The sequence below is a fragment of the Geotrypetes seraphini genome, chromosome 4 (assembly GCF_902459505.1).
Source record: "Geotrypetes seraphini chromosome 4, aGeoSer1.1, whole genome shotgun sequence".
NCBI lineage: Eukaryota > Metazoa > Chordata > Amphibia > Gymnophiona > Dermophiidae > Geotrypetes > Geotrypetes seraphini.
Genome location: NC_047087.1, coordinates 246,685,101 through 246,698,988, shown reverse-complemented (window position 1 = coordinate 246,698,988; position 13,888 = coordinate 246,685,101). Strand labels below are relative to the sequence as shown.

The 13,888-nt window shown below is 44.7% G+C and overlaps 1 protein-coding gene across 4 annotated transcripts in view; it reads right to left on the bottom strand.

The window, feature by feature from the left end:
• ANK3 (ankyrin 3) overlaps window positions 1-13,888 on the bottom strand; it is a 972,780-nt gene that overhangs the window by 401,650 nt on the left and 557,242 nt on the right. For all 4 annotated transcript variants that reach the window (XM_033941649.1, XM_033941646.1, XM_033941647.1 and 1 more), the window contains exon 6: window positions 5,599-5,697. In XM_033941649.1, coding sequence (XP_033797540.1) covers window positions 5,599-5,697 — 99 coding nt within the window. The remainder of the gene's footprint in view (window positions 1-5,598; window positions 5,698-13,888) is intronic.

Sequence of the window (13,888 nt, the reverse complement as noted above, 5' to 3'; positions counted from 1 at the left end):
AGTAGGGGAAGCAAATAGGATAGTTTGGGGTGGGGGTGGGGGTGGTGAGAGAATAGCACTAGTGGAAAGGGGACAGAGCAGAGTTCTTTTCCTACTTCATGAAGGTGGCAGAAGACTGCCAGCAGGTTAGAGTTCATAAGGTTCTTTCCAGAGGGATAAAGAATACCGTGTTTCCCCGAAAATAAGACTGTCTTATATTCATTTGGGGCCCAAAAAAGGCACTAGGTCTTATTTTTGGGTAGGCCTTATTTTTTTTCATGTAATCTCTTCCTTCCTCTCCTTCACACCAATTCTTCCTCTTTCCTTTCCCCCACATATGCAAATCTTTCCTCCCCTCTCACCCATCCCCTTGTGCCTTCCCTCTGCAGCATCTTTTTATCCCTCCATCCCTCCCATCCCCTTGTGCAGTAGAACCCTTGCCCAGCTTCCATCCTTCCCTCCCTTCCATCCCTTGTGCAGCATAACCCTTGAACACCCACCGCCGCATCTGCTGAGCAGCTGAACTGCTGAACCCCCGCTGACACTCCATCCTTCTCCTCCCAACTGATCCCCGCTGACCACGACCATAAATACCTTCTGGAAGAGGAGTGTCGGGCCAGCAGCACTTCATAGGCTGCTTTGCAGCCTACTCACTTGGGCCTTCTGTGTATTGATGACATCAACAGTAACACAGCACACAGAAGGCCCCAGTGAGAAGGCCGCGAAGCAGCCTGTGAGTGCTGCTGGCCCAATGCTCCTCTGCCGGAAGGTATTTATGGTCGCGGTAATGATTGGCTGGGAAGGAAGGATGGAGGGTCAGTGAGGGTTCAGCTGCACAGTGGGGGGGGGGGGGGGGGAGGAAGCACGGCTGCCTACGACTAGGGCTTATTTTCTGGGGTAGGGCTTATTTTTGAGGTAGGTCTTATTTTTGGGGGAACACAGTAGGAAAGGAGAGGATTGTGCTGTGCCCCAGCTTTGCAACTAGTTTTGGCCAATTGGGTTACCATGGAGTAAAGAGCACTGGGTGGTCCCCCTAATTCCTATCCCTCCAAGAACAGATTAGTATTGGAATATTAGCACTTTTCCTTACAGAAAAGTAAGCGGTGTGTACCTCTCACCAGAAAGAATCATCATATAAGCAGTGGCGTACCTAGCATATGTGACACCCAGGGCCAACCATTTTTTGGCACCCTCCCATCTGTACGAAAAACATGATTTTTAATAACAAGCCACACGTCACACATGAGTACCTAGGAAAAAGCAGCATCTTACATACTGCAGTGAGCAGTACAACAGCAATATACCCATTGTAAAACTAAACAAGCCAGACTAGTACAGATCAATCCTGCAGTCAATCCTAACAGAAAACCATGTCTTTCGAACACACAGAACACAGAAAACACCTTTGCCTAGTATGGAATGTCATCACAAACTTACCTCTCCCCCTTTTACAAAACTGTAGTGTGGATTTTAGCCACGGTGGTAATAGCTCTGACGATCATAGAATTCTGAGCATCAGAGCTGCTACTACCACAGCAGGCGCTAAAAAACGCTCCACAGTTTTGTAAAAGGGGGGATAAAATAGAAATACATAGACAAAGGTTAAATTGAACCAGCAAGAAGCTGGACTCTACATACAATGCAATACCACAGAAACAGTGACACATGACTCCTAAAGCAATAAATAAATAGAAAATTTTTGTTCTACTTTTGTCTTCTCTGGTTTCTGCTTTCCTCATCTTCTTGTTACTCTCTTCCTTCCATCCACTGTCTGCCATCTCTCTGCCCCTATATGGCATCTTCTCTCCTTCTAAGCCCCTTCCAGAAACTGTATGCCTCCCCCTTCCATCTCTCCTTTCACCCGAATTGGTCTGGTTTCTGTCTCCTTTCCTTCCCCCCTGCTCTGGCATCTCTCTCTCCACTCCCTTCCTCCTGTTATTCCCTGGTCTTCCTTCTCAATTTATTTTCTGCCTCTGTCTAAATTCTTTTTTACTATTCAGTCCTCAATTTCCCTCTTTCACTGTGTCTACCTATAGCTTGCCACCTCTTTCCCTCACCCCTTCCAGTAACTAACTCTATCCTCTTCCCTCAATCCTGCATGTACCCTTTTTTTCTTTCTCCTCCGCACTTCCTTCCAGCATCTGCTCCCCCTTTCCCTCACACTTCCATTCAGCAGCTGTCCTTCCTCTCCCCCACACTTCCATTCAATGTCTGTTTCCCTCTCTCTACCCCTTCCATCTACTGTTCACCCTCTATCTCGCCCTTCCATTCACTGCCCTCTGTGCTCTTTCTATCCAGTGTGCACCCTCTCTCTCTCTCTTTCATATGGCATCTTCCCTCTTTCTATGCTCCTTCCATAAACTATCTATCCCGTGCCCCTTCTCTCCTTTGTACATGATTGATTTCAACTCTGTCACCTCTCCGTTTTTCTCTCTCTGTCACCACCCCCTCCCCTATGCTCTGGCATCTCTCTCTTTTCCTTTCTTTCCTTTCCACCTCACGGTCTGGCATTATCCCTTCCCTGATTCCCGGCATCTCTCTCCTTTCCTTTTCTTCCATCTATCCCTCCCCCTCCATGATCTGACATCTCCTCCTTCCTTTCCCCTTTCCTTTTCCCTTGATTTGGCATACCTTCCTCCTTCCCTCCATGCCCTGGCGTCTCTTCTTCCCTCCAAGCCCTGGCATCTCCTTTCATTCCCTCCAGTTGGGTACAGCAACACTCTCCCCAATTCTTTCCCCCTCTGCCCCCTTTCCTCCTTCTGTCACCCAAGGCCTGGTGTCCTGAACTTCATCGGGCAGCAGCAGCATTCACAATTCACTGCTGTTGCCGGCTTCAGGCCTTCCTCTCTATCGGATCCTGTCTTCATGAAAACAGAAAGTAGGCAGGACCCGGCAGAGAGGAAAGCCTAAAGCTGGCAACAGCAGCAAATTGTAAAAGCTGCTGCTGCCCGAAGAAGGTAATGGCACCAGGCCTTGGAGCACCGAGGCAGACCGCTTCTCCCCCCTCCCAGCCGAACCCCCGCTGACCCTCCTATCTCTCCCCTCCCCAAGTGAATCTTTCTGACCCTCCAAGCCAGAGCAGCAAACCTCCCTCCAGTAGCATCGGCTGCTTCGCGGCTTTCTCCTGCCGGTGAAGCGTCACTGATGATGTCATCAGTGATGCGGCAGAGGGAGGAGAAAGCATCGAAGCATCCGACGCTACTGGAGGGAGGTTTGCTGCTCTTGCTGGGAGGGTGAGAGCGTGATAGGGACCGAGCCAGCTGTGCACCCCCCCTAAGGCTGCACCCGGGGCGGACTGCCCCCCCCCCCCCCTTGGTATGCCACTGCATATAAGAGTAGTATGGGGGAATTTTAAAAGGCTTTTATAAAACTGACTTATCTATAATATGCATGTAAATTTATGCATATACTGTACAGCCTGTATGTGCATATGTTTACCTAGAATAAGCACAGTGGTTCCCTGAGAGCATGGTTGGGGAGGAGTCAGCATCTGTTTTTAAATTAAATATATGAATTTGCGTTTAAATTAACCCAGGAAACCTGTACATGCTCAAAGAGTAATTTTCAAAGCTTAAGTATGTACAGTCTTGATTAGAAAATTCTCTGATATGCACACACAATGAAGAAAAGTATGTACAGTTGAACCTCGGTTTGCGAGTAACCCAGTTCGGACAATAGATTCATGTCTTCCCACTGCTTGGGTAAACACCACTCATACACCCATCTGGAATAACACTAATGTTAAGATACAGAATAAAACTATCCATTGGAAATTATGTCAGGATGCTGGTATTTGGACGATACAACAACTGAGATTGGATAATGATTGGATGACCTTTTTTGAGCTACAACATCTTTAGAATAATCAATTTTTCAATGGCTTCAACTCTAACATTTCCTCACGACTCTTTAAAAAAATATCTCTGATGTCTTCTACTCTGAGTCTAGTGGATTTGGCTAACACAATTTCTTCAAAAAAAGGTGCTGTAAAAAGTTGGTATAAAAATCGCTACAAAACTCCAAATTTCAGCATTCTCATGGAACAGAAACAACTTGGTCATATGAACTTAAAGTAGAGCTTAATGATAAACAATGGGAGCAAGTCTGGAACAGTACATAAAACTTTGAAATCTGTAGGAGTCATTCAATCAATATACTTGTCCTGCATAAGGCCATCTGTACACCCTATAAAGTTTCTAAAATCAAAACAACAGAATCAAGTACATGCTGGTCATGTAAAACAGAGTCTGGTACAATCTCTCATTCACTTTTCTTCTGTACACAGCTACAAAAGTATTGGCAACAAATAAGGGCTACAATCTGTTCATTACTATCCATTCAAGAACCTATAACAATAAATATTGTCATACTTAGTAGTCAAGGAATGCGAGCTATACTTACAGAGGATCAATCTAACCTGTTGAGAATCCTGATCAATATAGCCATAAAAATTATTCTTACTCATTGGAAGGATTTCACTATGGTTGAGTACAATGCCTGGTAGAATACAGTCTGTATTACAGCCAAATTTGAGAGAGTTATGGCTGGGAAAATTAATAGCTTAAAAACATTTTAAAAAATCAGGGAACCTCTTATACAATATAATTTTATGTCCTATTACGATTAAGGTGTTGGGAAATATCATATATACAAATATTTTTAAGGCTGTTTTCTTAATGTACATCCATGCTGCCTTTCTACTGTTGTTGTTTTTGCTATTTAGGTAGAAGTTATATTATTGTACTGTTAATAAATTAATTGATGGACAATGTTTTTCTAGATGATATCATTTACCATATTTTTTGCTCCATAAGATGCACCCTAGATTTAGAGGAGGAAAACAAGAAAAAAACCATTGTGAACCAAATTTTCCCTGCCCAGCTCTGCACCCAACCCCACACTCCATGCCACGCTCTGCACCCTGTCCCCCCCTCCCTGCCAGGCTCTGTACCTTGTCACCCCCTCTGGTGGTCTAGTGGTAGGCTGGGACAGGGCACAGGGCGGGCAGGGACATACCCCCACATACCCCATACTCCCCACATACCCCCAGTACTTTAAATCATCCCCCATCCCCCCATGTGCCCCATACCTTAAATCATCCCCCCACATATCCCCCACTACCTTTTTTAATCATCCCCCTGTACCTTTAATCATACCCCCCTTGTACCTTTTTAATCATACCCCCCGAGTGCCTTTTTTTTTTTTTTTTTAAACCGCGTACCTTTTTTAATTCTTCCCTTCCTTCCTCGACGGCTCCTTACTATTTCCGGGCAGCAGGCGCATAAGTCAGGAGTGTAGACATCAGGACCAAGCTTTACACGCTCCTACTTGGGCCCGCGCCGTTTTCCAAATGGCTGCCGACAGTTCTCACAAATCCCGCATCTTCACTTCATAAGACGCACCGAGATTTCCACCCACTTTTGGGTGGAAAAAAAGTACGTCTTATGGAGGGAAAAATACGGTACTATGGAATCTTTTCCTGGATCATTGTATAAGGTTTGCACTTTACCTGAAAACTCTCAATAAAAATTATTGAACTAAAAAAAAAATACAAACATAATTTTAAAAAACATGCAAAACTGTCCTGTAATATTATGCGTCAGAACTCAAAAGACTTACCTCTGTAGCCAGGCTCTGACTTGCACCATTATCAAGTAGATACTTGACAACATCGAGGTGATTTTCTTGTGCTGCCATATACAACGGGGTGAAGCCATTCTGCAAAATAAATGGAAGTATTTCTTTATCATGCCCAAACAATGGAGACTATCAATTAGGTACAGGATTCGACAACAGTTGCTTTTGTTTATTTGATAAAGGGTATGCTTTGCTCAAATATACCTTAAATGTTAGAAGTTTGCAAAATCTGTGTTTTCACTATGTAGAAAAAGCTGCGACAAAGTAGCCCTTGGTAACCGGGAAATAAGAAGCTGGTAAACCAATTGCTTTATACTCACTCGATTGTGGTTGGAATAGTTTATTTTCAACCAGTAATGGTGATTAAGAATTTTATTTATTTATACTTCAGGCACACTGAATCAAAATGGTGGTGAAGCTGAGATACACCCCGAGAGCACAGATCAGTAAAATAGAATAGAAAATTTGAAACTGGATACTATGGTTATACTTCTTTGTTAACCCCCATGGTACCTATCAGACAGCACAAGTTTTAATGTCCTTCCAAATGTGTCTGGGGTTCTAGGGTTGTGCATTCATGGGTAGGCTTAGTTAGCGCTTAGTAAATGGATTTAATGCATGCTAACCTACAAACTAATGTGTATTAAAATGTTCTTCCACTACTACTACTAATATTGCTGCTATTTAGAATTTCTATAGTGCTGAAAGGTGTTCACAGCACTGTACATTTGACATGTAACAGATGGTCCCTGATCTAAAGAGCTTACAATCTAAATTTGTACAGACAGGACAAATTTCTTGCGGAGAGAATGATAGGATGGACATACGGTAGGTAATTTTATGGTTAATGGGAGTTAGGAATTGAAAGCAGCTTTGAAAAAAAATGGGCTTTTAGCTTGGATTTGAATACTGCAAGAGACAGAGCCTGATATAATGACTCAGACAGTCTGTTCCATGCATACGGAATAGCAAAATAGAAGGTACAGAGTATGGATGTGGCAGTGGAGAAGAGTATGGATAGGAGGGACTTGCCCGATGGACAGTGTTCACGGGGAGGAGGGAGCATTGGCCATGCCTACATGGTCTGGCCATTTCTGGCATTGGCCATGCCTACTTTGGCATTCAGCAGCCTACAGCGTCTATGTAGATGTGATTCCAGCGCTGATTTTCTTGGTGCTGGTATGCACCTCATATCTCAGTTAAAAATGGCATTTGGACTGCATTTATAATGGCGATATGGGTGCCTACTGGCGCCTAGAAAATTGGGCCTTAAGAGTGTCTGCCATGTCTTTCCATATTCTGTACATATATCAGGTGGACATGCATAGAAGCAGATTAAATTGCACACAAGAAGGTTGGTGTTGGCCTTGAATGACAGGGCACCAGAGAGTGCAGTTCTGATCCTGTTGGCAGTAATGACATGCTCGCCTGTGGAAACAGCAGTCGCCTGGCAGTGCACAGCTATAATCTGTGCTGTGCTCTCAGTTCCACAGACACGTGCCCCAGCCTTGCACTGTCACTTCATCCGATTCCACTGTTCCCCTTTAGTATTGGCACATGTGTAAATTTGTCCAAGACAACAAAAGTGGATGTGACAAAAGTTGAAAAATTTAGACGTTTTCTATGTTCAAAATGTAAGAAAAGTTTTAAATTGTAGACAACACATATGTATAAAAATTTCCAACAATACACTAATTGCTTACAAGAGTGACAATTAAAGCCAGACCCTACACGGGCTGTGTTTCGGCAGAACTTTGCCTTCCTCAGGGGTCTTGATTGGCTTTAGTAGACTAAAACTGAGTAATGAGGCAGAAGCTGGTAGGACTGGTAGAATCAGAAAAGTGACAAAACCGGGCCGTGTTTCAGCAGAACTTTGCTGATTATACCAGTCATACCAGTTCCTGCTGGGGAGAGTGTGGCGCAGTGGTTAAACCTATAGTCTCAGCACCTGGAGGTTGTGGGTTCAAACCCATGCTGCTCCTTGTGACCCTGGGCAAGTCACTTAATCCTCCCACTACCCCAGGTACGTTAGATAGATTGTGAGTCCACCGGGACAAGCAGGGAAAACTGCTTGAGTACCTGAATAAATGCATGTAAACCATTCAGAGCTCCCCTGGGTTAACAGTATAGAAAATTGAATAAATAAAACTAAATATTCTCTACTAAAGCCCACCAGGAACCCCGAGAAAAGCAAAGTTCTGCCAAAACACAGCACGTGTAGGCAGTGGCGTACCTAGGGTATGTGGCACCCGGGGCCCATCATTTTTTGACACCCCCCCCCCCCATGTAAAAAATTTTTTTTTTTTTTTTTGCAATAACCATGAAATGGAATAAATGGTCAGAATAGAAACAGGCAGTGAAAATTTTCTTTTATTGAACCTCATATATGTAACCATTATTCCAAACATAACATAACATAAATTATGTCTAAATTGTCATGACATTAGAAGTACATATGGAGTAGTTGCAGGTGATGCTTGGGACAGTTCTGATTGTGTTAGTTCGGTTTTATGTGTTTTTTGAATAGAAGGGTTTTTATTTCTTTTTGAAGGTTTTGCAGTCTGTGGTTGATATCAATTGGTTGTAGAGTTGGGGGTCGAGTGTTGCAGCTCGAATGGCTAGGAGGTTGTCGAACAGTTTTTTTCTTTTGACGTTTTTGGTTGGAGGGTGTGTGAATGGTGCACAAGTTCTCCTATGTCTGTTTGAAGTGGATTGAATTATTTAGCTGAAGAAATTAGTTACCCCCCATTCCACACACATTAATTCTCTTCCATTTTTGTTCCCATTATAAAAAACACTGATAAGTTCCCAGAAAAAAAATACATTAAAATAAGAAGTGAAAACAAAGGCCCCTACAGATGAGAACATAACATAAGAATAGCCTAACTGGGTCATACCAATGGTCCATCATGCCCAGTAGCCCATTCTCATGGTAGCCAATCCAGGACACTAATACCTGGTCAAAACCCAAAGAGTAGCAACATTCCATGCTACCGATCCAGGGCAAGCAGACACTTCCCCCATGTCTTAATAACAGATTATGGACTTTTCCTCCAGGAATTTGTCCAAATCTTTCTTAAAACCAGCTACACTATCTGCTTTTACCATAACTTCTGGCCACTTCATTTTTAAGTTTAGATCTTTCCTTTCAAACAGAGACCTTGCTAGATGTCAAATACAGCACAAGGTAACTTCACATGGACTTAGCTGTGCAGGAAATGTGAATCTCCTCATACACCCACCATATAGTGCAAAAATGTGCAAAGGTCTGTTTTTTTCTTTCGATCACTACATAGCCTAATGCCACACAAGCAGCGCTGTTACAAACATATTCTGTAGGTCAATGCTAAGGATAACAAAGTTTCCTTCCTTGGACCAGAAGGAGATAAACCACTGGAAGAGATCCCAAAACAACACCCAAAGACCCACTCAGTGTGTGAATCAGTTGAGTGGAGTGGACTAACTGGGGGGTGGAAATGGGCCCGGAGTTTGCTCAGCAGAATTTCCCAGACCACCTCTTCCTCTCAACACATTGACACGCTGCCACCACCACCACTAGAAACACCTCACTGGGTAGGCCAGCTATGCTATAAACTTTATAAAACACATTATTATATTTTCTTATAAAGCACATATTTTAACTGAACTCTCTGACATCCTCAGCCTTTCCATTCACAAAAATAGAAGGAAGAAAAGTTCCCATTTCCTGCTGTCTCATGTCCCCGGCCTATACAATATTTTTTTTCTGCAGACCCTTCAAAAGTCTGACCAAATCCTCGTTTCACTTGCATTATAAAGTACTGAGGATGCCATCTCTCCCCAATCCCAGGTCCTAAAGTCTAAGACAGTAGCGCAAACTAATGCTGCCAGATACAGGAAAAAAAAATTTTGATTCGATTCAGCCCTATTGAATTGGTTTTTCAATTCGATTTTCCTGCCCAGTTGGGTGATTTTTTTCAAAACTCCTGGTGGGTTTTATAGCTTTTTCACCCCCTTTGGCTTCTCCTAACCACACTGGCGCTGTGGTGTAAATAAAATAAAGAAACAAAAAGGACTTTTCCTCTTTCTGTTAAATCCTAGCTCACGTTTGCAGTCCAACACCAGCTCTGGCAGGATACACATTTCAAATCTGACATGTTATAATCACAAAACAGAAAATAAAATTAATTTTTCTACCTTTTGTTGTCTGGTTATATTTCAAATCTTGTTGGTCCAAGGCTCTGGTTTTCTTCTGATAACTTGCTTGCCAGGGTCTCCTTCTTTCTGCATGCTAACCATCCATCTGCCAACTCTGTCCTCCCTTTCCATTTCCCTTCCCTTCCCAGGAAGTCTGGTATCTTTCCTTTTTTTCATCTCCCTCCACAGATCCACCTTTTCTTAAATACCCTTTCATCCGGCATCTCTCCCTCCTTCCCCACCATCCCAGAGTCCACCATCTCTCCGTTTCTTTTCCTAATTACCCTCCTATCCAGTATCTCTATCCCTCCTCCACACCATCCCTTGTGTCCAATTTCTCTCCCTTTCTGTTCCTTCCCTCCCTAAATCCCATGGTCCATCATCTCTCTCCCTCTCCTCTATTTTCAGACCCATTATTTCTTCCCCCCCCCAAAGTTTGGCATATGCATGTCTCTTTGAACACCCCCTTCCCTCCGTGTACTTCTAAATCATGGTCCCCCCCCAAAGGCCTGTCCCCCCTTAAAGGTCTGCCTGTCCCACCTTGAAGGCCTGCACCCCCCTTGAAGGCCTGTCCCTTCCCCTTGTAGGCCTGTCCCCCCCCTTGAAGGCCTGCCTGCCTGTCCCCCCCTTGAAGGCCTGCCTGCCTGCCTTTCCCCCCCTTGAAGGCCTGCACCCCCTTGAAGGACTGCACCCCCCCCCGAAGGCCTGCACTCCCTTGAAGGTCTGCACCCCCCCAAAGGCCTGTCCCCCCCTTGAAGGCCTGTCCCACCCCCTTGTAGGCCTGTCCCCCCCCTTGTAGGCCTGTCCCCCCTTTAAGGCCTGCCTGCCTGCCTTTCCCCCCCTTGAAGGCCTGCACCCCCCTTGAAGGCCTGCACCCCCCCTTGAAGGCCTGTCCCCCCCCCTTGTAGGCCTGTCCCCCCCCTTGTAGGCCTGCCCCCCCCTTGAAGGCCTGCCTGCCTTTCCCCCCTTGAAGGCCTGTTCCCCCCCTTGAAGGCCTGCACCCCCTTGAAGGTCTGCACCCCCCAAAGGCCTACACCCCCCCCCCGAAGGCCTGCACCCCCCTGAAGGCCTGCCTGCCCCCCTTGAAGGCCTGCACCCCTTGAAGGTCTGCACCCCCCCCCCCCGAAGGCCTGTCCCCCCTTGAAGGCCTGCCTGCCTGCCTGTCACCCCCTCCCCCTTGAAAGCCTGCTTGCCTGCCCGCCCGCCCCACCCTGAAGGCCTGATGCCCCGACCCACCCCGAAGGACCGCTCGCCCCCCTGGCCTCCCTGCACCACCTATGAACAGCCGCAGCAGGATCGCGAAGTCAGCGTCAGCGATCCCTGCGCTGCTTCCTGCGCCACGGTCCCGCCCCTCCTCTGACGTCAGAGGAGGGGCGGGATCGCGGCGCAGAAAGCAGCGCAGGGATGCTGACGCTGACTTCGCGATCCTGCTGCGGGCTGTTTCACAGGTGGTGCAGGAAGGTCAGTGGGGCGAGCGGTCCTTCGGGGGTGGCGGGGGACTGAACGGCAAGGCCGGGAACACCCCCTTAGGGCTGGTACCCGGGGCGGCCCGCCCCCCCCGCCCCCCCCTAGGTACGCCACTGCGTGTAGGGTCCAGTTTTAATGTCACTCCTGTGAGCAATTAGTGTATTGTTTACAATTTAAGACTTTTCTTACATTTTGAACATAATAAACTTCTAAATTTTACAACTGTCATATCCACTTGTTTTGGATTTGTTGGTGGTGTTGTGGAACACAGATCTCCTTCCTTTTGCCTTGTATATGTGTAATTTGTGCTATACTGCAATATGCACTGTACAACCTGCTTTTCTCTTTCAAAGAGCTGGACCCAGTAACAGTTTTCAGTCCCAGTATAGAGGAAGCTACTGCAACTTTTCTGATACCGAATTGTAATACAATTCCACCCAGACTGAAACAATGTGATATAAAAATGTGTTTGCTGCCAATTCTGTTTCTCTCTTCAGCCTTCATTCTCTTACACCCCAGCTTGAGGTATAAATAAAATGTGTTTCATCTATGTTCAGAAGCTCAGGCAATCCAGAATTTTTCACTTTTTTTTTTTTTTTTAAAAAATCTTGGAGATGTTTCAAAATGAGTAAGGTCTCATGCTACAAATTCTGAAATTAATGTGTCCTGAAAATGCTGCGTTCCACACTTAAAAGGTAAATGTCAAGTGGGTAGAATGGAAATGGCTGAAACTGCTTGCACCAGTCGTACAGCAAGAAAGGTGTCAAAAAGATGGCTTATCACAAAGCTGACTCAGTAGTATAGACTGCGCCTTTTGTAGCCCTTTCACTTTTTGCTGATGTGCCACAAAGAAAAATAGAAGTGCTACAAGTTATTCAACAAGCCATAACACCAAGTACTGTAATATATACAGGAATGTTAATTGGTTTTATTAAAGGGACCGGCTTACTGTTGCAGGCTTTGCTGCTCTCTGATTCATCCTTGTTGCAGCAGTAAAGAATTGCCAATTGACGTAATATGATTTAGAAACATGATGGCAGATAAAGGCCAAATGGCCCCTCTAGTCTGCCCATCCGCAGTAACCATTATCTCTTTGTCTCTCCGAGATCCCACGTGCCTATCCCAGGTCCTCTTGAATTCAGACACAGTCTCTGTCTCCACAACCTCTTCTGGGAGACTATTCTACGCATCTACCACCCTTTCTGTACAAAAATATTTCCTTAGATTACTCCGGAGCCTATCACCTCTTAACTTCATCCCATGCCCTCTCACTCCAGAGTTTCCATTCAAATGAAAGAGACTCGACTTATGCGCAGTTACATTACATAGGTATTTAAAAGTCTCTATCATATCGCTCCTCTCCTGCCTTTCCTCCAAAGTATACAGATTGAGATCCTTAAGTCTGTCCCCATATGCCTTATGGTGAAGACCACACACCATTTTAGTAACCTTCCTCTGGACTGACTGCATCCTTTTTATATCTCTTTGAAGGTGCGACCTCCAGAATTGTACACAATATTCTAAATGAGGTCTCACCAAAGTCTTACACAGGGGCATCAATACCTTATTTTTCCTACTGACCATACCTCTCCCTATGCAATCTAGCATCCTTCTAGCTTTCGCAGTCAACTTTTCAACCTGTTTGGTGACCTTAAGATCATCACATACAATCACACCCAAGTCCTGTTCTTCAGTCGTGCACATAAGTTCTTCACCCCCTAAACTGTACCGTTCCCTCGAGTTTTTGCAGCCCAAATGCATGACCTTGCATTTCTTAGCACTAAATTTTAGTTGCCAAATTTCAGACCATTCTTCAAGTTTCACCAGGTCTTTCTTCATGTTATTCACCGCATCCGGCATATCTACTCTATTGCAGATGGTGTAAATAACATGAAGAAAGACCTGGTGAAGCTTGAAGAATGGTCTGAAATTTGGCAGATAAATATGGGTGATTTTTGAGTACTGGGAAGGCAGTCTATAAGTATTCTTAATACAGTAAATGTTTAAACACTACTAATCCACTGAGAGCCTAGATTTAAAAAGAGATTTTTCTTAATAATCACAAAACATGTTAAATAAATCAGGCCCTAAAGCTGCAAATACGCATTGGCTTTTGCATTAGAGTGGTTCTCCTCCAGTAACAGCCAGAAACTGTCCTTTCACATAAAATCAAAAGGATCTGCTAAATCATGCCGATTCATGCAGCTACACCCTACTCTCACAGAGCTTCTAAGCTATCAAGTTGCAGAAAGGAAATTTTTTGTCCACTTCTAGTTCGAATTGAAATGTTAATGTGGTTATGGTATTTGTAGTTCCTGATTTTACGCATTGAAATCAATGCTATGGGTCTCAAAGGGGGTAATTCTATAACTGTGTGACAACATAGAAGTGCATTCTATATACATATATTTCTTGTACTTCTTTATAAGTAAAAGTGACAAAATCTTAAGTGACTTAAGTACAGTCACTAGTTACATTTACTTAGTTAGAAGCTGAGGCTGAGAGCAACTCAGAGGAAGAGTAGGGGATGTGACAGGGGAAGGATGCTGGGAGGAGGAGCCACGAGGGAAACATTTGTCCCCGTGTCATTCTCTAGTACAAAGGGTTATGTCTCCAGCCCTGAGAGAGC